The 26,682-nt window shown below is 35.5% G+C and overlaps 1 protein-coding gene across 2 annotated transcripts in view; it reads right to left on the bottom strand.

Moving 5' to 3' along the window:
• The window catches only part of LOC132544975 (copine-8-like), a 33,825-nt gene extending 20,700 nt beyond the window's left edge, over positions 1-13,125 (bottom strand). Inside the window, exons 1-14 of one of the 2 annotated variants that reach the window (XM_060208638.1) lie at positions 13,058-13,125; positions 12,507-12,594; positions 11,267-11,370; positions 10,569-10,608; positions 10,171-10,247; positions 9,071-9,102; positions 7,336-7,364; positions 6,593-6,696; positions 6,271-6,375; positions 5,486-5,527; positions 5,120-5,198; positions 4,599-4,613; positions 1,490-1,543; positions 516-577 (exon numbers count right to left, since the gene is read on the bottom strand). In XM_060208638.1, coding sequence (XP_060064621.1) covers positions 516-577; positions 1,490-1,543; positions 4,599-4,613; positions 5,120-5,198; positions 5,486-5,527; positions 6,271-6,375; positions 6,593-6,696; positions 7,336-7,364; positions 9,071-9,102; positions 10,171-10,247; positions 10,569-10,608; positions 11,267-11,370; positions 12,507-12,594; positions 13,058-13,125 — 899 coding nt within the window. The remainder of the gene's footprint in view (positions 1-515; positions 578-1,489; positions 1,544-4,598; positions 4,614-5,119; positions 5,199-5,485; positions 5,528-6,270; positions 6,376-6,592; positions 6,697-7,335; positions 7,365-9,070; positions 9,103-10,170; positions 10,248-10,568; positions 10,609-11,266; positions 11,371-12,506; positions 12,595-13,057) is intronic. The other variant, XM_060208639.1, reaches the window with a different exon arrangement.
• Positions 13,126-26,682: the final 13,557 nt, after the last annotated feature.

The raw sequence follows: 26,682 nt of genomic DNA, 5'->3' as shown, positions 1-26,682 counted from the left end.
CAATAACAAATATGGCCATTTGTCAGCCATTGCATTTTTACCAATCAGTCCAATCCAAAAAGGGAAACAAACACAAGGGAGTGGCCGAGGGAAGTAGGAGGGTTAGTACTTCTCTGTAATTAGCAACAAGAATCAATTAAGGACGGATAACCATTCATACAATATTTTTCAGAGACCACCAAGTGAGATACATGATTATCATAAGCAATTTTGTCAGCTAAAGAAGTTTCGCATGTGACATGTTTATAAATATTTTCACTCAGAATTAGAAACATGATCGAATCCCAAGCATAGAAATTGTTAGTATTTCAAGACAACAGACAATTCATATCAAATAAAAATCATAAACACCTGGGATAATTTTCTTTTTTTTTTACATCTTACAGCTTACTAAATACACTGTCTATTCTACCAACATTAATCCTTCCTGTCTTCCCTCTGTTTATCAATGTCTCTCATCGGTGTACATTTAACCGTACAATCACAACATCATGCCACTCAGCACAAACACTTACCCTCCTTTAACATAATCCAGGAATGACGGGTGGATCTCAATCTTACAATTCATCAGTGTTACCTGTCGGAGTAACAGTATAACAATGTAACAATGTTATTGATATTTTCCTACTTTGGTAGTGTACAAATTTCATCCACTATAATCCACTTTGAAATTATGTCAAATCAACAACAGATCCCAGAGAGATTGTGGAAACCTCTGATCTTTTTCATTTCTATGTAAGTTCAATCTTTTTCCTTCTTTTTCTCTTCTTTCCTTTTCTTTGATCATAATTATTTATTGTATTGATAAAACTTTACTATACAGCAACGAAATTAAACAAGGGAAACTGACAAATGAATTTGAGAATGAAAGGTGTCCTCACAATCATTCTCAAAACTGACAATGCACAACTGCTTCCAAGGTAAACCTCTAATTAGATTTCTGAATGATCCATCCATTTTTTATCACATCTTGGACAAGAACATACTGATATCATTGGTTAAGAGACATCACATGGTAACCCTCCAACTTTCTTTAGAGGGTTACATTGTTTCATTTAAGGGCAACATGGCAGTGCCCATGTCCATCAGTTCAAACATAAACAAGCTTGTAATATGGAATAAAGGCATCTGAAATTGTGAAACTGAACTCCGATAAAATTTAACTATTATATGGTTCTTTAGAGGGTTTGTTACTATATAACAACTGCTAAATTCCAAGATAGCCATTTGCTTGCCATTTTATAATTCTGATCCGTCAAAATATGAACAATGGACAACATGATACCTATATATCCATCAAGTACTTCTCTGTAAATACATACAGCAATAACAAGACTTATTTAAGGACAAACAATGGAAGAAGACAGAACAGCCCATACAATCTTTACAGCTGATCTACAAGACAGAACAGTCCATACAATCTTTACATCTCATCTACAAAGACAGAACAGCCCATACAATCTTTATATCTACAAACATGAAAACTTACCTGTCCAGAATTTTTATAATTTTTCTTTTTTGCTTTCTTCTTAGGATTGATTACCTGAAAGGGAAAAAAACAGAAGTCTTGCACCCACTGTTGTTTACAAGATTTTTTCCCTTCTATTCTTTTCTTTGATTCTGCTTTCAAATTTGAAAATTTTAAAGATAACAGTCTTTAACTATCAAATCAAACATGGTCACCTCTGGCGTTCATTTTGCTTTTCTAATCAGTTCCAAGATCAAAAGGGCACAACTAGGGACCAAGAGGAAATACAAATGAAATCTGAGAAAGATCCAATGTGTATGTCTGAAGAAATAGCAAACTTTCATTGTCAAAATCCAAGATGGCTGCCCTGTCAAAAAATGTCTCGCAGCCATTTTTTTTCAATTTAAATTTTCTTAATTTGAGGGTTTTCAAAAAAAGAAACTGATATTCTTAAAAAGCATACCAGTTTACAAACTTTAAAGGTTTATAACTTTTAATAAATTTTTGGTACACCACTTGATTATGGATCTTCCATCAACAATACCTCATGTTTTTTTTTAATCAGTCCAAAATTGAGACCATGCACAACTCTCAAGAAAGAGCAATAACTAAAATTGTTTAATACAGATAGACGGATGACTGGCTATTGGATAAATAGATATCTGCTCTACACTAGGGAACTTGACCTTTGGAGCACAAACCAGAATATATTATGCGATACACCTAATATAAAATGTCATCCCTCTGCTATAACTGATTACAAAGTCATAAAACAGAAATACACGTATTGAAGACAGACACAAGAAGAAACAGATATAGGGTGGTCAAATGAAATACTCCAAGTTTAAGAACTCGACCTTTGGAGTACAGACAAGAATTTGGTATATCACATATCCTCTCATAGTGATTAACAAGCATATTAAGTGTCATCCCTCTGCTGTGACTGATTATAATGACATATTTTGTTTGTGAATGTGTTTGTGTTTCAGACAGACAGACAGATCATTCAGCAAAGGGTGTCTGCCACTATGTTGTGGGACCCTAACAAGATGAAATGCTCTTTCTAAAAGAACTCTAATCATGCAGCAGTTATTTAGTTACCTTTCAGAGTCATGCAAATACCATCAGACTTTTACACCAAGAATTTTGTTATATAAAACCTCCACCATGTAAGTATAAACAGGTGATGTATGAGGGTATCTCTCCTCAACCACAGATTTTCCTGTGGGAATGCTTCCTATATATATGTATATCACTTAATTTTAATCTCAGTATCAGTACATGCATTAAAAATTTGATCGCAAGCTCAAGCTGTGTACACTATAATGACAACTAGAACAAATAATAAGTAAATTTGTGGGTATAGTGCGCAGGTATGTTATTGGGGTCATATTAAAAAAAAAGGGTATATATAACATAAATATCAATTAATGGTTACTGCAGTCCAAAAGTTGATGTTTTGATAACAAGTTGAATATAACAAACAACCAACAACTCAAAGATGTTTCCTCAGCTTCTTCAGGCGGTATAATAAAAGTTCTTCTAATGGAACTGTCATGTATAACAGGAAACACATAATCAAATACTGAAATTTGTGTGCAAGAAGAAAATGGGGGAAAAGTTTTTAATACAAACACAGATTATGAACCTTTAAACAAATCAAAAATTCAGATAAAAACATCTTTTTAACATAATTACCAGTAAATAACTGTAGTATGCTTGCAGGGTTACTATACAAGGGAACCAGAGACCTGGAGTCGTTCACCTGGTTTGGTTTAGTCATTACTGATTGATTCATACTCTATTTCTCAAACTGGACTGCTCAGAAGGGTTGGACCTTTGGTTCACAAATCAGAATCGCCTCTACCCAATCACAATATTGAAGTATTTTACAAATTTACTTTGATTTACCCTATAAGGACAGCCCTCTCTGCCCCCTGTCTCCAGGGGAGTGACTCCTCATTGAAAACAAAACTGAGTTATATTATTCCTACGAGGATTTTTTAGGATTTGTTATATATCCTATCTTGGACCCAGTCCTTCTGGCTTCAGGGACCAAGACTCACCATTTATACAAATTTAGTTAAAACATTTCATCTCTACAGAGGAACAAAAACAAAATCATATCACTGCTATAGATTTTACTATTTTGGCCATGCCCTTTTTCCTGGTTCAGACTCCATATTTACACAACACTGACTTCCTCAGCCCCAGGGTGATTCAGACTATATGCAGCCTGAATCGTTCACATGTTCTGCAGTGTAAAAAGAAGACATTGTTGGTTTTTAAAGTCAATTTTTAAATTTTTGACTCCAATAAACCTATAAAAAATCTAGGTCAATCATTTGTACACAATTTGGTAGCAGGGGGCAAAAACCTGCAAATTACTAAAAGTTGATTCCGTTTAATCCTAAGACCTTCTAAACATATTACAGAAAAATGACCGCCCTTCATCTCATACTTCAGATCAATTTGGACAAAATCCTGTCATTCCTAGAGAAGAAGTATTTCAAAGACATTGTTATGGAACCTCTTCTGAGCCTGCGCCTCCAGGTACCAGGAGGCCTAGAACCTCAATTTATATAAATTGATTCTCCTTCCCCAAGGACACTTAGAATAATAATATAGAATTAATTCTAGAAACACTTAGAATAATAATATAGAATTAATTCTATAAAAATTTCAACAGTTGACCATGACTAGTAGCAATTTTAAGAAAATGTTGACAGACAGACAACAGACAGATGCTGTCGAAAGCCATGCTAAAGCATTAGGTTTCCAGTTCTTTGGCTCAGGTCAGGTGAAAAGGCACATCAAGAAATAGCTGAAACAAACTTTTCAAAGAAATCAAACAAGATTGGCTGTTAGCAATTCTTTTTTCTGAGCTGTCCCAACAATACAATGGTACTACTAGAAGTCATTTTTTTTTCTTCTAATCTTTCTCAAAATCAAATGGACACAACTTGGGACAAAGGGAAACCTGCATGACTTCTGAAGACACAACCACAACAATATTGTTTCAAGACCGATGGATAACAGACGACGGATCCTTCACCATGCTATGAGGTCACATGCCATATAAGCTAAAAATATAACCTAATGATCTGACTAATGGAGGTGTGATACATACCTCTCTGGTGAACGGCTTTACAAACAAAAGTGAAACAATGTGTCTTTTAACATTTAACAAAATATATGACACTGCATCTATGTTATAGATTTTATACCAAGCTGTGAATCAGATTGTCAGGCATGAAATCACATAAAATCATTTCCAGGCATAAGATTAAAAGACACCCGAACATTATAGAGCTTGTTAAACATAAATGAATAAAAACATATGACAACATAACATATGAATATAAGTTAATATATTTCACAATACAGCGATATATCTGACAAATTCCACTCTATACCAATGTGATTTGTGAGTCATGTTAAAATTGCGACCCCATCGTCATCATCATCACACAATCTCCTTTTCAAGTTACCAACTACTGTTCTGAAATTTTCACACCAAGATGTTAACTAAGGTTTTTCAATGATCAGTAATTTCAGTCGGCGTTTGATAAAAAAAAAAAAAAAGTCATGTTCAATTTGTATCTCCAGACTTGAAGAGTAATCTTCTATATGACAGTGATTGTTTTGTACCTGGTAACTGCTGCCGGAGCTTCCTCCCCTTGTCATCTCTCGCAGGTTGGTGGTAAACTCACCAATTAAGTCATGGCTGCTATACAGGAACAAAGCTTTCATTAGATATGAACATTTCATCACAAAATATAATAATTTCCATTAAGTTTGAAAAAACAAAACTCAAATATTCTAAATAAATAGTGTACAGTTCTCCTTCTTTTATAGATATATTTTTCATATTTGATTTGAAATTGTCTTTAGTATCTAGATTAACATGTATGCATTTTTCTGTTGCCCATCTCTGATTTCCTAGACCTACAGGGCTATGAGACAATATTTGAAGTGTATATTCACTGTATAAAATACATTGTAAAGATCACCTACCCTCCATCACCATCCCAGTCATAGCATTCCACTCTGATGTTCCTGCATAAAAAGAAAGAATGAAAGGATTATGATAAATCTAACCAAAAAATCTTCAGGATTTACCAAAAGATACAAGAATTACACAAAATCATGTCGTCCTTGTCCCGTTTTTTTAATAGGATAATTTGTAAGAAAAATACAAAATACATAAAAATTATGTCCGTCTTTTCCCCCCTTCCCCTAAATACCAAATTTTAAAATTAATTTTGATAAATAGTATGTAACAGTCATAAATATGTTGCTGTGTTAAAATATTGATAAAGTGTATAAGATCTTTTCGTATTCTATCCCAGCCATCCACTTTCAAATAACTTTTTCTTTCTTTCCTATGTGGGCATGTACTATACAGCTGAGGTGATTTGGTTTTCATTCTCCGTGATCAAAACCATTCCGCAATCCTGCTTGAGTAATATTGCTGAACGACTTCCGTGCAGCGATGATGAATGATAGAGTTTTTCTAGTCCAACTGTAGATAATACTGTGACTATAGAACTTATCGTCAATTTCATGAATAGTCCTGCCAAGTATATAGGAAAATAGTCAACAGTGTTTCACATAATTTGCTCTCTCCACATCACGAGGCAGAATTGTTACTTGTAAGCAATATAAAATATATCCCTATATGATCTATTAAACTAGTGTTCAGTTTCAGTATTGGGCGTACAAGATTAATGTCTACTTCCAAACTACCAACACTGTTGACCATCTTTTTTATGTATAAACTTAAAAGCCATCTGCCTTACCTGTCATAGTCTCCATTACAAAGAGCTCTCGCTGGGATTGTGAACGGCCGCCACGTAGGATTGAGGGTATTCTTGATAACTTCTGTCTTATGAACTGTTGTATAACTAAAAATGAGGAAAAATACGACTGAGATCAGGAAGTTTTTAAGTGTGTAGAAAAGAAATTTCAGACTAAAATTTACACATAAATGAATTTAGGCAGATAAGACAATGTGTCAGGAATTTTGAATTCTTGGATCTCAAATCTCAGCTATGATTCTTAATCAGATTGATGTAACTGATGATTTTGTACATGTTCCTTCCTTCACAGCTTCACTCTTACCTGTTATCTTCATTAGCTCTGTAGAACACAAGGAAAGGATCTGATTTGCCAAGAAAATCTTTTTTATCAAGATGGGTAGCACAGAAATGCATTGTTACACTTTCCTGCAGAGAGACAGAAAACACCTTAAAGTTATTTATGTTTAAAGCTAACCTGATCACGTGATTGTCCCTCTATCATCATAAGTATGTCTAATGTTTCATACAAAATATACTTTGTAAACTGATATGTTTGATATTACTTTTCATCTCAGTGTTACTTCAGTTAAATTTACATTGCAGAGGTGGATCCTTGGTTCCCAGCCCCCTTGTCTGGATACCTTATGATATGCAGGTCTGTTGAAACTTAAAACAACTTTGTTGGTAGAGATCAATAACAGCAAATAAACAGGCAGATTTCATCCTGTTTTGACTTCTGCAATCAGGACACTGATTTAACTGCAATTTTACCCCTGAGATTCTAAACATGAGAAATCTATTACTGTGTATTTTGGTATATCTATACAATAGACGTTTATTACAGAAACATAGCTCTAATGCTAATTCTCTCACAGTTACTAAGAAATGAACTTGGTATACAACATAAATAGTGTTATTTTTCGGTATACCGTACACAAGATTTCTTTCTGACATTGAATTTTTTTCCTTGAATTTCGCAATTTGCGAAAAAAAAATGATAATACAGTAAAAATCCTACCGACTCACACACTAACCAACATCAATTACATTGGTTTCTTAGTTTACCTTGCAGGAGCTGATTTCTTCTGCCCTGACTGAAACACAAAATATCAACATTTTATTATACATACAGTTCTATCACTCTTAGAATCAAATTTCAAATTCTACCAACCATAGATATACATATAGAATGAGAAAAGGGAAAAATCTCTTCGATTCACATTCTCTGAATGTCTACAGTATTAAAACAGGCTAGTGTGCAACATATTCTAGTGATTTCGGTCAGTTAATTAGGGGGGGAGCAGGTACTGGCCACAGGTCTATGTTTATTTATCTAGCAAATCTAGCTTTGTTCTACCATCCAAATCTGACATATCCTTTATTGGTCCTCAGAATGTAACAATTAATAAACAGTAAAAATAAAAAATATACAGTTTAAAATGGCATCAGAGACTTTGCTAAAATCTAGTAGGATTGTAGCACTCTGAGTGATCTACAACTCTACTAACCATGATATTTGGGGTTAAGTATGCAAAAATAAACATTTTTTTTTCACAAATCTCTGTATCACTCTCCATAACTTTTCAAAGGGGAATTCTTTCATATTCATACTTCACATGTAAACCCTCCTAGTTCAACTTAAGACATTTGGCAACAAAAATAAAAAGTAGAAAAGTAGAAGTAGGAAACTCCTCAATATTGGAAGACACTACTAGACCACTCAACTGATGTCTTTAGGAACATTCATGGAATTATCTTGAAAGGTTTTTAAGATATTCGTCTGAAAAGCTGAAATCAGTGATTTTAAGTATTTGTTTCCATGGTAACAATGAAAACCTGAAATTAAAGACTGATCAAAACCCAAAGGCACTCGACCAGTCAAATGATGTGTATCAATAAAAAATAATTTGGTTGAATTTTTACAGCTGTCACTGACATTTTTATTCACAAATATAATGTTATATTTTGCCTAAAAGATAAAGAAGTTTAAAGATCCTTACATGTGACAGGTAAGCCAGTAGTGCTAATGAAATATCTTCATCCAATAAGGAAAAGAATTACTTTTCTTGTTCTTTGAATCAAGGTTCATATCTTCTTTCATTCCATTCGTAAAACCCATAAAGGTTCCACTTTCTATCACACAGCTGGTGTTATATAATACCTACTTGTACCAATGTTACACACAAATATCACACAGCTGGTGTTATATAATACATACCTACTTGTACCAATGTTACACACAAATTTCACACAGCTGTTGTTATATAATACATACTTGTACCAATGTTACACACTAATTTCACACAGCTGTTGTTATATAATACATACTTGTACCAATGTTACACACAAATTTCACACAGCTGTTGTTATATAATACATACCTACTTGTACCAATGTTACACACTAATTTCACACAGCTGTTGTTATATAATACATACTTGTACCAATGTTACACACAAATTTCACACAGCTGTTGTTATATAATACATACTTGTACCAATGTTACACACTAATTTCACACAGCTGTTGTTATATAATACATACTTGTACCAATGTTACACACAAATTTCACACAGCTGTTGTTATATAATACATACTTATACCAATGTTACACAAATATCACACAGCTGTTGTTATATAATACATACTTGTACCAATGTTACACACAAATATCACACAGCTGTTGTTATATAATACATACTTGTACCAATGTTACACACAAATATCACACAGCTGTTGTTATATAATACATACTTGTACCAATGTTACACACAAATATCACACAGAATTATTTACTTACTTATAATTTGTCCTGGTGTTCCTTTCAAACCACTGGTCAGAAATAAAATCAAATTACATGTATCATTACATTTTTTTATAAATATCTTTATATCAAAACAATACACAGATAAACTGGATTTTAATCACGATATGGGGTCTATATTTCTCACCTGGATAATTCAACTTTCACTTCTAAACCATTTTCCACTGCTAAAGTGTTGCATTTAGTGTTGCATATGTTTTGTCGGAGCTAAAGAATGGAATCTACTTCCAGAAAATACAAAAACAATACCCAAAAAAGTTAGATTCAAATCTCAAGTAAAACGTCACTTTCAAGACAAAATGAAAGAGAAACATAACAGTGATTATACTTACTATTGAGACAGATAATGGTTTTTTAATCTACATTTTGAAGGACCCCAACAGAAATAAGCGTATATTATTACGCTTTTTGGGCTATCCTTGGATAGATTTGTTTAACATATATCAGCTGTCTTTATTGTAATTTTATGTTCCGGTGTTGCATGTTTTATTTATGTCAATTTTTCACCTTATGTACTATGTAACATGTATTTTATTATCATGCTTTGTATACATTTGTGCAAATCTTTCCTGAATAAATTTATTATTATTGTTAGTATTATTTTCCGCAAAACTTGCAGAACAATGAAGCACAGGCCTAAATTTTAACAAATCCTTTCATCCTAGTAGACAAACAATGATTTTATACTCTCATATTGGGCTTTGCCGCTCTGCAGCTCCTTGATTTACAAAAAATTGAGACCATTATTTCTCAAGAAATAGGACAACAAACTTTCACTGCCTAAATCCAAGATGGCCACCTGTCAGCCATTTTGTTCTTCTGATCAGTCCCCAAATCCAATGGTCATACTAAGGGACCAAGGGAAACTTTCTTATGAAATTTGAAAGATCCATTTTGTACATCCCAAGAAAAAGTGACGACAGAAAATGTTTAAGGATGAACGATGGACAGACAGTGGATTCAGGGCAATACCATCACCAGAATGCTTTCTTATATAAATTAACAAAGAAGTTTATTGTTATTTGTTACATTTTATTACATTTCACAGCACACACATCCATCAGTTTCATACTTACGTCATCGGCTTCTCGAGTTTCCCACCAAGGGCACTAACAATTTCTCCCAAGGTACATTCAAGTCTCCCTAAGAAATCCTGTTTAAAAAGGAGGAAAAGTCTTTAAAAGAAGAAAAAATCTTTCTGATATCAAAACATTTTCGGTGAAATCACCATACAACACCAGTTTTGAAGTGACAGGGTATATATCTAGTGACAATAAGCCTATGCCTTGTAAAAGACCAATTTATATTAAAAGCTACATGTATTTAGTAACATTTACTACAAATTATTTTTTCAATGTCCATTACTTTGAGTCAGATTAAGAAGTAATTGTGTTGGCACCCTGAATTTAAAGTAGAACAAATTAAGCCATTAAATACAATTGTTAGATAAAACTTCATCACAATGAACACTTACATGTGCATCTAGTCTTTGGCTAGGAGAATCAACATCATACCTGAAACAGAAATTACCTCAAATATGTACCCAGGTAATGTATTATAAAAATGGTCAAATCTAAAACATAGGTATCAAGGTAAATTCAGTCTGGGTGTCAATTATCTGATTAACCTGTTCAGCCGAAAATCTTCAACTGAAGATTCAGTAAATATTTGTAACAAGAGGCCCAACAGGCCTGCATCACTCATCTGTCAATCACTGTTGTTTGCAAACACATTGCCTAACTGAGGTTATTTAATGACTGTTTTTTTTTAATAATAATAGGTAAACACGTTTTTTTCAGATATTGATTGACTTCCTAGGAAGGCATGCATCACATTCCTATGCCTTTTTGGGTATTTACAGGATGTTTGATCATTTGCTCAGTGCTGACAGTAGGCTAAAAAAAAAACATAGTTCTGGAATGTTAAAAACCCATAAAACAGTTGGTCATTTTGTGACGTTTCTTAGTGTTACCATGGAACACAAGAAATTTGGGAGCAGAATTAATACTACTCTGAAAATTGTAATGATGTTAACCTTTTTGAAAATTGAATGCATGCATTCAAAATTGCACTTATAATTATTTGCCCAAAGAAAGTACATTTACTGTGATGACAAAGTAAATACATTAAACGCTTAAATTTTAAAATATGACAAGAATAATGTATACATACACTTCAAATTTCAGCTTTTGACTTTCTTCAAAGAAGTAGTTCATGATGAACTTCTTCACAAATTGAGGATTGAGGCAATTCTTGATCATTTCACTTCTTCCAAACTGAAACATAATTAATGGATAACTTACATTTATTGAAAAACAATCAATATTTGCAGTAATTTGGAGATAATTCAAACTTGCAATTAACAAAATATGTGTTTTGCTACTTATCCTTGTGAGAATAAACCCATATCATATAACTTTATATGATTTCATGTTCATTTAACTGTTAGAAAATTAAATGATGGAATCAAGTTACGACATCACAATGGAGACAATAGATATTCATCTGAGTTTCAAAAAGTATTCTGAAGAATAATATCTGTTTCACATATTAAACCCTAACTATTCTGTCTCTGAGGATACCAATGTCCCCTTCATGTAGGGATCTTTGAAAACAAACTTGGATGAAATCCTGTCATTTCTATGATGGAAGAAGAGGATTGTAAAGAATTCACAAAAGAAGAAGGCTTTAAATCTTTATCTCTATTTCCCTTATTAGGGCACAACCCCTATGCCTCAGACACTCTTTTCATAAAATTGTCCATTTCCCCGAGGGAGTTTTCTGACCATATTTGGACATGTCATTCCTACAGAGGAAGATTTGTAAGAATTTGTTATAATTCATAATTAGGCCCTATATATCCCTCAGGCTCCAGGGGGTCTGACCCACCATTTATACAAAACTGAATCCCAATTACCAATAGATCCTTCTGATTATGGTAAATTTTGACAAATTCCCAGTCATTCCTATGGAAGAAGATGGATTTTAAGGAAATTACTTAATTTCTTGTACTAATCCTTGCCCATCAGACCCCCCCAGGTTCTAGACTCTCTATTTTCACAATTTGAAAAGAAATGATTTTATGAAAGACACTTTTACTTCAGGATGTTATCTCTTTTATCACTATTCAAACTTGCCTGTGTTAAGTGTCTGTGTCCCTGGAGTCACAAAAATCTCAAATGTTTCACTTCATATCAATTTTCAGTTTCTATTTTATAAAAGGATGCTTCTGACAATATTTGGTCGTATATGGCTTGTAAGTGATTTCAAGAAAAAGTTGATGGAAGGATGAGGGATGTTGTGTCATACCATGAGCTCATTTGTCATTCAGACTAGGTGAGCTCAAAATCTACTCGTTATACTTGAATGGTTCAACATTAGATTATATCAACATTGCTGAATTTGACCTTACCTCATAATATGAATTTGTTCGAACATCTTTTGTGAAAACAACAACAACTGGATCTGATTTGGAGAAAGCATCTTTGTCCCGAAGGTTTCTGAAAAAAATAGAGGGCAGAGCTACAATCAAATATTTTATACCTGATCGGAGCTGACACCACTACTGTTCATGATGTCCAAACTGATTTGAACAATCCACAAGTGTATAGTTGTTAAAGAACTTGAACTGGACGTTAAACTGTGTTGTTCTCCTTCAACTTACCATATTTCCCAGTATTTAATCAGGGGTATCATTTTTTCGTTGCACTAGCACAGGGCTGGTAGCCCGAAACATTATTCTGCTAACCCAAAATATTTCCATAACTACCACATGTCCAAAAGCACCTGCGCCTTAAGAATAGGACTGAACTAATGTTAATCAAACATGATAATATACCTTGAGACAACTTTAAATTATGTATATCAGCTGCACAGTAAATTGGCTACGTTGATTCGACTGTGCTACCATTAAAGTGTCGAGATTTCTCAAAGCCAAGTGTGAGAGAAACTGACGAAACATACTTGCATGCGACGCTAATTTCAACTTGTGAAGATGGAGCAACAGCAGTTCCTGCTTGAAAGGAAGCCATATTTTCTGAGTCTGTACGAATCGAAAGCGATCTGACGCCTAAAATGCTATCTGTCTAAATTACTTCTTCGGTGAGATAGGCCTGATACAGTCTTTCATCGGGATAATACAGGCGATAAATGGGGTCCTCGTCCGTATAGTAATAAGCTTTTTTAACCGTCATGTGGGTGAGACGATTATAGGATCGGGCAGGATCTGACAGAATCAAAGGATGAGTTACAAGATTTGGCAAAATAGGGATGGAATCGCACCGTTTTAATGTTTCCATGTGCTTATTTTAACGAATTAATGGAACAGAAAGCGATCGAAAAGTGATAGTTTTACAGGTATATATTCGGATCGCCTAGGACCTGCAAGACGTATTACAAAATCGGACAGGATTGAGCATTTAAATGTTTTAAGTGTACGACTTTTGTTTTTAAAGGGACACACTTTAATGGGTTCATTTCATATGGACTATGATTTACAGGACAGAATTTAATGAATATAATTCACTATGTTGTTAATCAATATTGACGGTTTTTTTTTTAAATTATTTTTCTTTTCATTTCATATGAAAGTCTGTTTGCAATCATTTTATTTACTCCAGAAATATTTCGGGCCAGAATGCAAAATACCGATAGTTACACGTTTAATTTTGTTTACAATACCGTATAAGATATATATTTCCATACCTCGCAAATACAGATGAATTTTAAGATTCCATTTTCCACATACAATATACACAAGTCATAATTTAGCATCTCGGTGGGGGGGGGGGGGGGTGTCTACTTACAATGTAGGTATGAACAGACAGATAACACTAAACGCATTTGCATCACGCGCTACTCCAGGGATTACAATCTCTACATCCTCGACACTCCAGGGATTACAATCTCTACATCCTTGACACTCCAGGGGTTACGATCACTACATCCTCGACACTCCAGGGGTTACAATCTCTACATCCTCGACACTCCAGGGGTTACGATCACTACATCATTGGTACTCCAGGGATTACAATCTCTACATCCTCGACACTCCAGGGATTACAATCTCTACATCCTTGACACTCCAGGGGTTACGATCACTACATCCTCGACACTCCAGGGGGTTACAATCACTACATCCTCGACACTCCAGGGGTTACAATCACTACATCCTCGACACTCCAGGGTTACGATCACTACATCATTGGTACTCCAGGGATTACAATCTCTACATCCTCGACACTCCAGGGATTACAATCTCTACATCCTTGACACTCCAGGGGTTACGATCACTACATCCTCGACACTCCAGGGGTTACAATCACTACATCCTCGACACTCCAGGGTTACAATCTCTACATCCTTGACACTCCAGGGGTTACAATTACTACATCCTCGATACTCCAGGGGTTACTCTCTACATTCTCGACACTCCAGGGGTTATTACAATCTCTACATTACCTCTACATCCTCGACACTCCAGGGGTTACAATCTCTACATCCTTGACACTCCAGGGGTTACGATCACTACATCCTCGACACTCCAGGGGTTACAATCACTACATCCTCGACACTCCAGGGTTACAATCTCTACATCCTTGACACTCCAGGGGTTACAATTACTACATCCTCGATACTCCAGGGGTTACAATCTCTACATTCTCGACACTCCAGGGGTTACAATCTCTACATTCTCGACACTCCAGGGGTTACGATCACTACATCCTCGATACTCCAGGGGTTACGATCACTACATCCTCGACACTCCAGGGGTTACGATCACTACATCCTCGACACTCCAGGGGTTACGATCACTACATCCTTGACACTCCAGGGGTTACAATCTCTACATCCTCGACACTCCAGGGGTTACAATCTCTACATTCTCGACACTCCAGGGGTTACGATCACTACATCCTTGACACTCCAGGGGTTACAATCTCTACATCCTCGACACTCCAGGGGTTACAATCGCTACATTCTCGACACTCCAGGGGTTACGATCACTACATCATTGGTACTCCAGGGATTACAATCTCTACATCCTTGACACTCCAGGGGTTACGATCACTACATCCTCGATACTCCAGGGGTTACAATCTCTACATCCTCGACACTCCAGGGGTTACAATCTCTACATTCTCGACACTCCAGGGGTTACGATCACTACATCCTCGACACTCCAGAGGTTACGATCACTAAATCCTCGACACTCCAGGGGTTACGATCACTACATCCTCGACACTCCAGGGGTTACGATATCTACATTCTCGTCACTCCAGGGGTTACAATCACTACATCCTCGATACTCCGGGGATTACGTCCACTTTGCCAAATATACATAATTCTATCCAGAAATGTTAAAGTTTGGCTTCAAGCTATCAGACACAATGGTACATTGGTGTTGTTGGAACACCAGATCGGTGGCTTCTACGCCAATGAACCGTCTGCTTTGTACGTACTTCATACTTTCGCAATGGTTATTCGTCCATTTTATTCCATCCTTTTCGTTCAAGTTCGCAGACCTTTGGCAGTAGAAGATCTTTCAAACGCATGTTAAAACCTTTCACTAAATTCAGACATGTCAATTGAATTAAGGTTTTACAGCGCTCGTCGAAACACTGTGCTGCCTGGGGATTCAGAGTCAGCACGACTCTTTCACCAGAGTTTGTCAGCAGTACTCACCTGTCGTATTTGTCTGACGGTCGTACCGCACTCTCGGCCACCGGTCTTCGAATTCGATCGTGTGGGCATAATGAATCGGAGAATCTCCCGAGTAAAGTACTTTCAAGGTTGTAATGGAATCTTAAAAGCAAACGAGCGGACATTTTTCTGTGACGCATTCACCAGTCTTCGACAGTTAACCCAAGAACAATAGGTACCTGTTACAGAAATTGCTTGTGGCGAAAGATATCCTCAACGCACCTGTTCTGAAATAATACATATCCATAAAAGTAAAGACTGTATATAAATATTGCAAGTTTCTACGCAGTGATTTTTTTGTCACCGTTTGTCCTGCTTTTAAATCAAAGTTATTTTGAAGATAATGAAAAATTAGCAAAATGCTTGGGTGTGGTTTGTGAAATAATCATTGAATGTTACCATGCATATGTGCCTTCGTGTATCTACATGACTTAGCTAAAGATGGTAGACCTAATGCACACCCAAAGAGACTTTTCGTAGAGATATAATATTTGCTTTGACACAGCATCGATCTACTGAGTTAGTTACCTGGCAAGAAGTATATAAACATGACAAAGATCTGAGAGGGATGACGTCAGAATGGGCAGGGACGTAGCCAGACAAGTGTGGGTGTGGATGTGTTGTTGTACATATGTACTGAAAGTGCAAATTAAACTTATTACAGACAGACAAACCAATAGAAATACTCAGAGATCTTGGGGTTCATCCCCTTATCATCCTGGCTCACAGTACAACAGATGTGATATTGAAGAAAGTGATCTGTCAGTCCTATCATGGAACAAAGGCAAAAAGACTGAAAGATTGACTGAAAGATTATGACCTTTTAGGTACTGTTACTGGTTTCGATTTTTTGAGTGGTCGGAAACCAGGAGATACTGACGGTAAATTTACATTTTCAATGCTTTAAACTTAAGTGTTATAATCTTGCCTATGATGATTATATCGCCATTGTTGAAAATTGCAGAGTTAGAATTGGAATGAGTCTTCTGATCATACTCCAATGTTTTCTAGTTTGAAAGCAGCTACATGTAATAGCAGTTATAAGTACTGTATGAAATGGTTATTTCCACGCATCGAATTTTTTGCGATTTGCTTCCAAAACGATTATATTTCAATGAAGTATAAAATTCACGATCGCAATTTAAAGGACTTTGGATTCACACATGTCTAATTATTTCACGGATTAAAATTGTCGCGATCACGTTCATATATATAAAACATCGTATCCGCGAAAATGACCGGCTATAGGGTATTGTGATACAAGATAATGAATCCTATTGCATTTGTTATTGAGAGATTTTATTTCGCTCAGTCACACTGACGTGTGAATCAAGAGGTCACAATTTATATATCTGTTACATGGCAGGAGTACAACGGTGTAGCGAATTATAAGCTAACAGACGGGATACTACAGACTCAGCTGATAGGCTGATCTCGCCTAATCAAGGGGAGATCATCCAAGGAAATACAACCAGATAATTATATCGCCTTCAAGATCCCCTCAAGAGCAAGCAAAAAACAGCACAATCTTCTGAGCCTGTTTACATTACATATAGTCAGTAACCCTTTGAACTTTGTCATATTAGAGTAAATAGTATAATAATTAGGTATGAACTTTCTCCTATTAGTTTGTATCGCTGGATTTTCACACAATATAAATAATGATATTATATCATCACTTACGCCATTGTTACAAAGGGGACATAACCTGTCCTCTCTTCTAATACCTGTCCACCTACCAGTTTCTACTGGCAAGGGCATGTTGGAAGTTCTTAATTTACAAAGTAATTTCCTATTTTAAGGACTCATTTTCGATAAATAGGTTTCACAACCGAAATTCTTTTTGTATAAGACATACACATTTCCCCTTGAAGCATTATTTATTTCACTATATCACTTTGAATGAATTGATCATGTAAATTCTGTTTAAGAATAACTTTCAGCTCTGGTAAACCAGGTAGATACTCTCATTGTAAGGTTCATACATAGCCTGATTCATTTAGTATATTCAGTACAAAAGAAATATATTTAAATTTAACAACATTATTTTCGTGTAGTCTGAACATCAAGTTATACAATGTACTGGACAGTTTTTCATTACATGTTATCAATTTATGCCAAAAGAAAATTGTTCTGAGTTTTATGTCATATAACACAGGGAAACGCGCTATTTCTGCATACACCATAAAGGAGGCAGTGCTTTTCCTTACATTCAGCAAACGTTTACAGAACTGAAGATGTACTCTTTCTATTATATTTACATTTTCAAAGCCCCATATCTCACATGAGTAAAGCAATATTGGAAAAACTAGAGTATCGAACATCTTAAATTGTAGGTCTACTGGAAATGATTTGTTTCTTAACTTACAATAAACAGCATATAAAGCTTTTTGAGTTTGATCACATTATCTATGTTTGGCATTTACAAATGTTCCGTTATAATTAAACAATACGCCAAGATAAGAGTCTGTAATTTCTAGCTCTTTGCCATAAAGACTAAATGTAACATTTCCCTTATGTTTCCGTTTGGAAAATATTGTAATCTTTGTTTTATCGGTATTGACTGTTAACTTCCATTGATTACAATATCTTTTAAAATTGTTCAAGGCAAATTATAGTCCTTCAGGAGATTCTGAAAGGATGACGGTGTCACCAGCAAATATAATAATAAACAGTTTTAGATAAATACTAATGTGCACAAGGCTAAGGCTATCAAGATGGTGAAGCTAATTTACATTGTTTTCATATAGAAATAATTCAAGATCATTTAAGTACAGTGAAAATAAAAATGGTGACAAATTTTCGCCCTGTTTTTTTAAACCTACACTAAAAACAAACATGTCGGATAACTCATTTCCATTTTGAACACATGATTTCGTATTTTGGTAAAGATTATGAATTACTTTAAATATCTTACCAGTTATATTATTCTTTAAAACTTTTGACCAAACACCAGTTCTCCAAACTGAATCGAATGCCTTTTTGAAATCTACAAAAAGGCACAGTACAATTTTTACCAGTTGAAAGATACACACTACTTAATACATGTAGTACAAACACATTATACGAAGTGGAATAGCCCTCCCTAAAACCTGCACGAGCATCTGTTATAATTTTAATTTCATCTGCCAATAGGTCCAGCCTTTTATTTAATATGGATGTGAAAACCTTTCCAAGACAAGATACCACGGTAATCGCTCGATAATTGTCCAAGTTCTTGGGATCGCCTTTATCTTTATATATTGGTTTTATAATTCCTGTGATCCATGCATCTGGTATGATAACTTTACATTTAATGGTATAAAGACATCTGCTGTGTTTTTAATGTATTCATTCACTATCCCATCTATTCCACATGCTTTATTGTTGGGCAGTTTATGAATAACATCTTCAATTTCACTGACACTTATATTACCATTAAGTATGTCACCATAGATGTCATTGTTAAACTCAGGGATAACAAAGTCTTCACCTTCTCTGGCGTCATCAGAATTAAGTTGTTTAAAATAGTCGTATAATTCATTAATTTCAAAATCAACATTAGAATTGCTCTTTCCATCTAGACGGTTAATTACATTCCAAAATTCTTTGCTATTATATTTAGGCAATCTTCTTAACTATGATTCAGTATTCTCTTGGTATTCTCGGTAAGATTTATTTAATTCTTTTCTATAATCCTTACTCACCTTTTTTAGATGTTTACCATTTCGGGGGGTTTTGATATTTTTATAAGTTTTCTTAGCACTGTGATATGCCCGTCTTTTCTCTGCACATTTTGGTGTGAACCATGGTTTACTCGTAATATTATAATTAGGATGTTTCCTAAGAAATTTGCGTCTCGTGACACCAAATACATCTTTTGCAGACTTCGAAAATACACATGATATATTATCAACTATGTTGTCGATATCTTCTCTACTAATTGACTCTATGGGAGATTCAACCAGTCTGTTTAATGTATCATTCATTTCATGTATTACGTTTATTTTCCTATTTCTTCTATCATCAACAAATTCGTTTTTCTGGTCACTATTCCACAGTATAATGTTTTCAGTATCTTTATGCAAAACTGAAGTAGCATTATTATTAGCAAAAATTATTTCAAAACTAATTCGACAATGGGCATCTGAATAAAGTAGATCAAAATCCATCACCTGAAAGTTGTTTACACAAGAAAAAACATCAGCTTGTAATATCAAATTATCAATAAGACTTACAGATTTACATGTGCATTTACCTATGAATTTATCCTCTTCAATTCTGCCATTTGCAATATACATGTTTAAAAATTTAATAGTCTGTTACCAAAATTGTTTGGTCGACCAGTATCTTCACTGTGTCGATCAAGAGACACATTTGATTGCCTCAGTTTATCAAAGTCATACAGATATTTATTCAATCCATCATTGTTTCTCAAATCAATCACATGAGATAAATTATCATCTTGTACAATGTAATCACTGTTACAACTCGTTCTTGCATTGAAGTCTCCTAATAGTGCAAACTTATTGTTCTTTCTGGTTAAATTTAACATCTCAGTTTCAATTTCGTCAAATGCTTCATTTGATGAATACTTACTAGTTTCAGGAGGTATATACACACACCCAGTTAAAAGATTTACATAATTATTACTCAACTCAAACCATTGTACAAATGTAGAATTGGCACTGTAAAAAATTAAGAAAGGTTTTAGCTTTTCCTTGAAAATAACAATAACACCACCAGATTTCTTTTTAACATTATTTCGATGTTTAGCGAAACAAGTGTACCCTTCTGGTTGGAACACTATATCTAAATCATCAGTTTTCGTTTCAACTGGGACAATAATGTCATGTGCTGTGATTAAATCATTAAATTCAGGAAGCAATAATTTCCTTTTCACACCACACACATTTAGAAAAGGAATGTCTAGTTTGTATAATTCATATGTAACACCCGGCGGGCGACCTCCTGTGGTGTACCCATAGCGCTGCTGGTTTCCGCTGGAGCTTGGTCCCCCATGACTCTGACCCTGTCCGGCATCAGAGGGCGCACCGTCCCAATGTTGGCCGGAAGCTCACTCCAGTGATGGAGGTGTCTTCTGTTAGGTTCAGGGGGGTAGTGAAAGTCTCTCCGTGGGACTGAGACCGGCAGGTGTGGAGTATGTGACTGTGGTCGCTGGATTTGACCGTCAATTACTAGCTGATCCGCTTTGAAGCTAACCTGTCGTTTCTACCTTTTGGCCTCTTTGAACATAGGAAAATGAACACGGCGCCGTTCATTAATTTTTGAGGGAAACTGTTCGTTCGCACTAAATCGTTTCCCCACCAGTTTCCTGGGGTCAGCGTCGAGACCTTTTCGCGGTCTTTACGATGGGTGAATACAGCTATGATAGATCGCGGTTTCCCATCACGTCTCCATCTGAGACGGTGGACTACTTGGAAATCAATTTCCTCTTCAATCTCGAGTTCCTCCCGAATAAAAGTTTTAACAACCTTTTCAGTATCCTCGTTTGGGTCACTCTTGTCCTGGAAACCCCCAATTATAAAGTTTTTACGCATAGATCTAGTCTGAGTTTCGAGCATTTGTTTCATTGAGATCATCAAATGCTTGTCGAGCTCGGTCCCGTTCAACCTCAACTTTCTCTATACGTTCTTCCAGGATAGTTTCGTCAAATTCAGCCCCATGTATTTTCTCACTATGTATACCAAGTTCTTTTTTAACTTCAGATAGCTCATTGTCTGTTTTACCAAATTGTGTTCAATGGTGGTCAATCTGTTGACGATTGTATCTAATATGTCAAGTTTACCTAGTTTGCGGGAAATATCATTTATGACAGATTCCATAGATGTTGGCATAGCCGAGGGAGGCAAGTACTTCGAGTGGTCAATTTGGGCAAATTACTGTAGTGTGTAGTAACATGGTACCGACGATCCCTGTACATTAGTTGGAGGAGATGGAAAGGAAGGAACCATAATGTCATGTGCTGTGATTAAATCATTAAATTCAGGAAGCAATAATTTCCTTTTCACACCACACACATTTAGAAAAGGAATGTCTAGTTTGTATAATTCATATGTAACACCCGGCGGGCGACCTCCTGTGGTGTACCCCTAGCGCTGCTGGTTTCCGCTGGAGCTTGGTCCCCCATGACTCTGACCCTGTCCGGCATCAGAGGGCGCACCGTCCCAATGTTGGCCGGAAGCTCACTCCAGTGATGGAGGTGTCTTCTGTTAGGTTCAGGGGGGTAGTGAAAGTCTCTCCGTGGGACTGAGACCGGCAGGTGTGGAGTATGTGACTGTGGTCGCTGGATTTGACCGTCAATTACTAGCTGATCCGCTTTGAAGCTAACCTGTCGTTTCTAACTTTTGGCCTCTTTGAACATAGGAAAATGAACACGGCGCCGTTCATTAATTTTTGAGGGAAACTGTTCGTTCGCACTAAATCGTTTCCCCACCAGTTTCCTGGGGTCAGCGTCGAGACCTTTTCGCGGTCTTTACGATGGGTGAATACAGCTATGATAGATCGCGGTTTCCCATCACGTCTCCATCTGAGACGGTGGACTACTTGGAAATCAATTTCCTCTTCAATCTCGAGTTCCTCCCGAATAAAAGTTTTAACAACCTTTTCAGTATCCTCGTTTGGGTCACTCTTGTCCTGGAAACCCCCAATTATAAAGTTTTTACGCATAGATCTAGTCTGAGTTTCGAGCATTTGTTTCATTGAGATCATCAAATGCTTGTCGAGCTCGGTCCCGTTCAACCTCAACTTTCTCTATACGTTCTTCCAGGATAGTTTCGTCAAATTCAGCCCCATGTATTTTCTCACTATGTATACCAAGTTCTTTTTTAACTTCAGATAGCTCATTGTCTGTTTTACCAAATTGTGTTCAATGGTGGTCAATCTGTTGACGATTGTATCTAATATGTCAAGTTTACCTAGTTTGCGGGAAATATCATTTATGACAGATTCCATAGATGTTGGCATAGCCGAGGGAGGCAAGTACTTCGAGTGGTCAATTTGGGCAAATTACTGTAGTGTGTAGTAACATGGTACCGACGATCCCTGTACATTAGTTGGAGGAGATGGAAAGGAAGGAACGGGCGAAGGTGGGGTTCCGTACATATCACCGTGTGCGCTCGCTAATATAGCACTAGTGGGCACGTGCGCGGTGATAGGCTGTCCATGTGTCTGTGTACCTGTCCTAGGTGTAGAGTACATATTGTTACTTGTGCCGGTCTCGGATGATTGCTTATGAGGTGTCACTGACAATTTACGTTTGTTTGACTTTTTCCCCATATAACACTTTTCAAGTTAAAATATACACCACATTCGTTATACAAAGTCTACTCCTCTAGAACTATGTAGGAAAAAGTTCACCTGAATCCCAATAGCGTCTGTATCACTCGTCATAGAGTCGGAACCTTCAGCACGCACCTGTACTCACTCTGCCATGATGTATATTCTCTGAAAATATGGAATTAACTGCTAGCTCATTAAATGGGTTTAAGTATACCACATATACACAGAACATATAAAAATACACAGTTATAACTCACTCCGAGGACAATAGTCTACCGGTACATCTCGGCCACGTTCTAAATGAGGAATTGCTTGATTAAAAATAAGAAAATGTATTGTGAAAAAATGCTAAAATGATATAAAAAATATATTGATATAAAAATATCATTTTTAATATGGTCAAATACTGAAAATTTCAATTTCCGGACTATTGCTAGTAAATGATGCCAATCTCAAAAATGAAGGAAAGCTGATGTAGTAACTAAATAAAAAGTGCAATAAATAGAGCAAGTAAGTTTATTCTAAAAAAATTCTAAACGGGGCGGATAGGTGGGTGATATTATACTAGTTGTCTCAGTGGTAGCTTGAGATGTACCGGCAGACAGATTGATTGACCGGACCTGTATGTAGTAGCAAGATCATCTCTCGTTCGTGCTGAGTGGGTAGCAGGTTTGGAATTGGTTGATCCAGTGTTGTTCCTTACTGAGGCATTGCTGGTCACCCCAACATCTGCAGTAGTCAATGGTTACCACCTGCATGTCCTGCCACGAATGACTTGGCATGTTGAAATGTCTTGCTACAGGCAGATCCGGGCGTTTCTGTTTGAAAGAACATCAGTGATTGTTGATCCTGAGATTAAGTGGTGTTTTGGTCTCCCTTACATATTGCAAATGGCATTTGGCATATATAATCAAGTATATTACATTGGCCGATGTACATGATACAGACTGGAGGATGTGGTAGTTTTGGCCGTTGACCTCAGAATTGAATGCATTGGTACTGTGACAAAACCTGCACCTCTTACTGTTTCATGTTTTTGAAACAGCCAGTTGCAGGAGTGTTGGAAGTTGTTGGTAGCTTACGGGTCACCACCAGGTCTTTGATGTTTTTCGGTCAGCGATAAGCTAGTATTGGTGGTTCCGGGGAAATATTCTGCAGTTTAATGGACGACAGCACGATTTTCCAATGATTCTGGAAGATTGTTGACAGTGGTGGCATGCTGGGGTGAAAGGTTACCACACATGGTACTCTCCCAGGTTTTGGTCTGACCTGGCATTCAAATGTCTATCGTGTCGACGTTATAAGGAAGGAACTTTTATTGAATATACATATATATGTAGTAATCATATTCCTTGTAGGAGTTAGTGTAACCCTACCATGAAATTATATATTTATTTGATAAGATTGTCTTCTGATCCTCAACAGCGTGTGGCCAGTGTGTTATGTTTATGGACTGTACATGGCCTGTATTTGCTGGGTGATGAATCCAATATCACCAAATAGCTATGCTTACCAGTTTACAACAATAATGAATGTCAGTAAAATGTGTACTTTGTACAATATTCAATATCAATCATGCATTAATCTTGATGAATTAAATGTCCTTAGTCGAAGTGTTACTATATGTATATTATATGTGATTGACCTATTCTATAAACATCAAGGAGTTACTTCCCCTTAACTCTACCTCAATACTTTATATATATTACATGTCTCTTACTTTCCTTTTCCTGTACTACCTGTTCCCACTATTAGGCGGTTCATTCTCACTTAGCCAACATAAGTGAGAAGACACCTATTAGGCGAGGACTGACAGACAATGCCTCATGTCCAGTCCTGTTGACATTTGTTTTTTGTCAATAAAATTGGTTGAAATTGAAATAATACATTCATCATCCTCATCATCATTATCATCATCATCATCATCATCATCATCATCATCATCATCATCATCATCATCATCATCATTATCATCGAGAATTTGACGAAAAAGATATAGAGATGGTAAATCAGTGTTGTTATGTATGCTTGGTATTTAATCACAACGATAAACTTACAGTGGTACAAAATGATATTTCTTTATAACAACGATAAACTTACAGTGGTACAAAATAACATTTCTTTATAATAACGATAAACTTACAGTGGTACAAAATGATATTTCTTTATAACAACGATAAACTTACAGTGGTACAAAATGATATTTCTTTATAACAACGATAAACTTACAGTGGTACAAAATAACATTTCTTTATAACAACGATAAACTTACAGTGGTACAAAATGACATTTCTTTATAACAACGATAAACTTACAGTGGTACAAAATGATATTTCTTTATAACAACGATAAACTTACAGTGGTACAAAATGATATTTCTTTATAACAACGATAAACTTACAGTGGTACAAAATGATATTTCTTTATAACAACGATAAACTTACAGTGGTACAAAATGATATTTCTTTATAACAACGATAAACTTACAGTGGTACAAAATGATATTTCTTTATAACAACGATAAACTTACAGTGGTACAAAATGATATTTCTCTATAATAACGATAAACTTACAGTGGTACAAAATAACATTTCTTTATAACAACGATAAACTTACAGTGGTACAAAATGATATTTCTTTATAACAACGATAAACTTACAGTGGTACAAAATGATATTTCTTTATAACAACGATAAACTTACAGTGGTACAAAATGATATTTCTCTATAACAACGATAAACTTACAGTGGTACAAAATGATATTTCTTTATAACAACGATAAACTTACAGTGGTACAAAATGATATTTCTTTATAACAACGATAAACTTACAGTGGTACAAAATGATATTTCTTTATAACAACGATAAACTTACAGTGGTACAAAATGATATTTCTTTATAACAACGATAAACTTACAGTGGTACAAAATGATATTTCTTTATAACAACGATAAACTTACAGTGGTACAAAATGATATTTCTTTATAACAACGATAAACTTACAGTGGTACAAAATGATATTTCTCTATAATAACGATAAACTTACAGTGGTACAAAATAACATTTCTTTATAACAACGATAAACTTACAGTGGTACAAAATGATATTTCTTTATAACAACGATAAACTTACAGTGGTACAAAATGATATTTCTTCATAAGACAGAAAGACTTATTACCTTCTCGGTCGTAAGATAAAAACGTTTTCCTTGAATGAAAAAAAAACAAGTAATCATGCGTTTTGAATTCTGTGAAGTCTATGGATTCGAAACTGGAAAAATATATTTGTCATTTTTAAAAAAATTCTATGGTTAATTTTGAACTTGGCCGTTTTCCTGGTCACAAACAGCGTAAGGTTTCCTTTGTTGACTGAAAATAAGTAAAGCTTAATACAAACATGCGCAACTGTAAGGCTGGATTTTTCATTTGAAACGTGATACACATAGATTTGTTTTGGTAATGTATGGTTGGCACAGCAGGAACCCACAGAAGAGATTGTTTTTATCGTTATATAAACAACGGATACAGGTGATGTTTCAAACCCTTGAATATTCTATCATTCGATATGAATTTAACGGAAATACGATTGTCATAAATGGCGAGTAC

This window comes from Ylistrum balloti, unplaced genomic scaffold (genome assembly GCF_031769215.1).
Source record: "Ylistrum balloti isolate Yb309-2 unplaced genomic scaffold, AGI_CSIRO_Ybal_v1 Utg369818, whole genome shotgun sequence".
Lineage (NCBI taxonomy): Eukaryota > Metazoa > Mollusca > Bivalvia > Pectinida > Pectinidae > Ylistrum > Ylistrum balloti.
The sequence above is the reverse complement of the archived record's forward strand: the minus strand, read 5'-3'. Positions and strand labels throughout refer to the sequence as shown.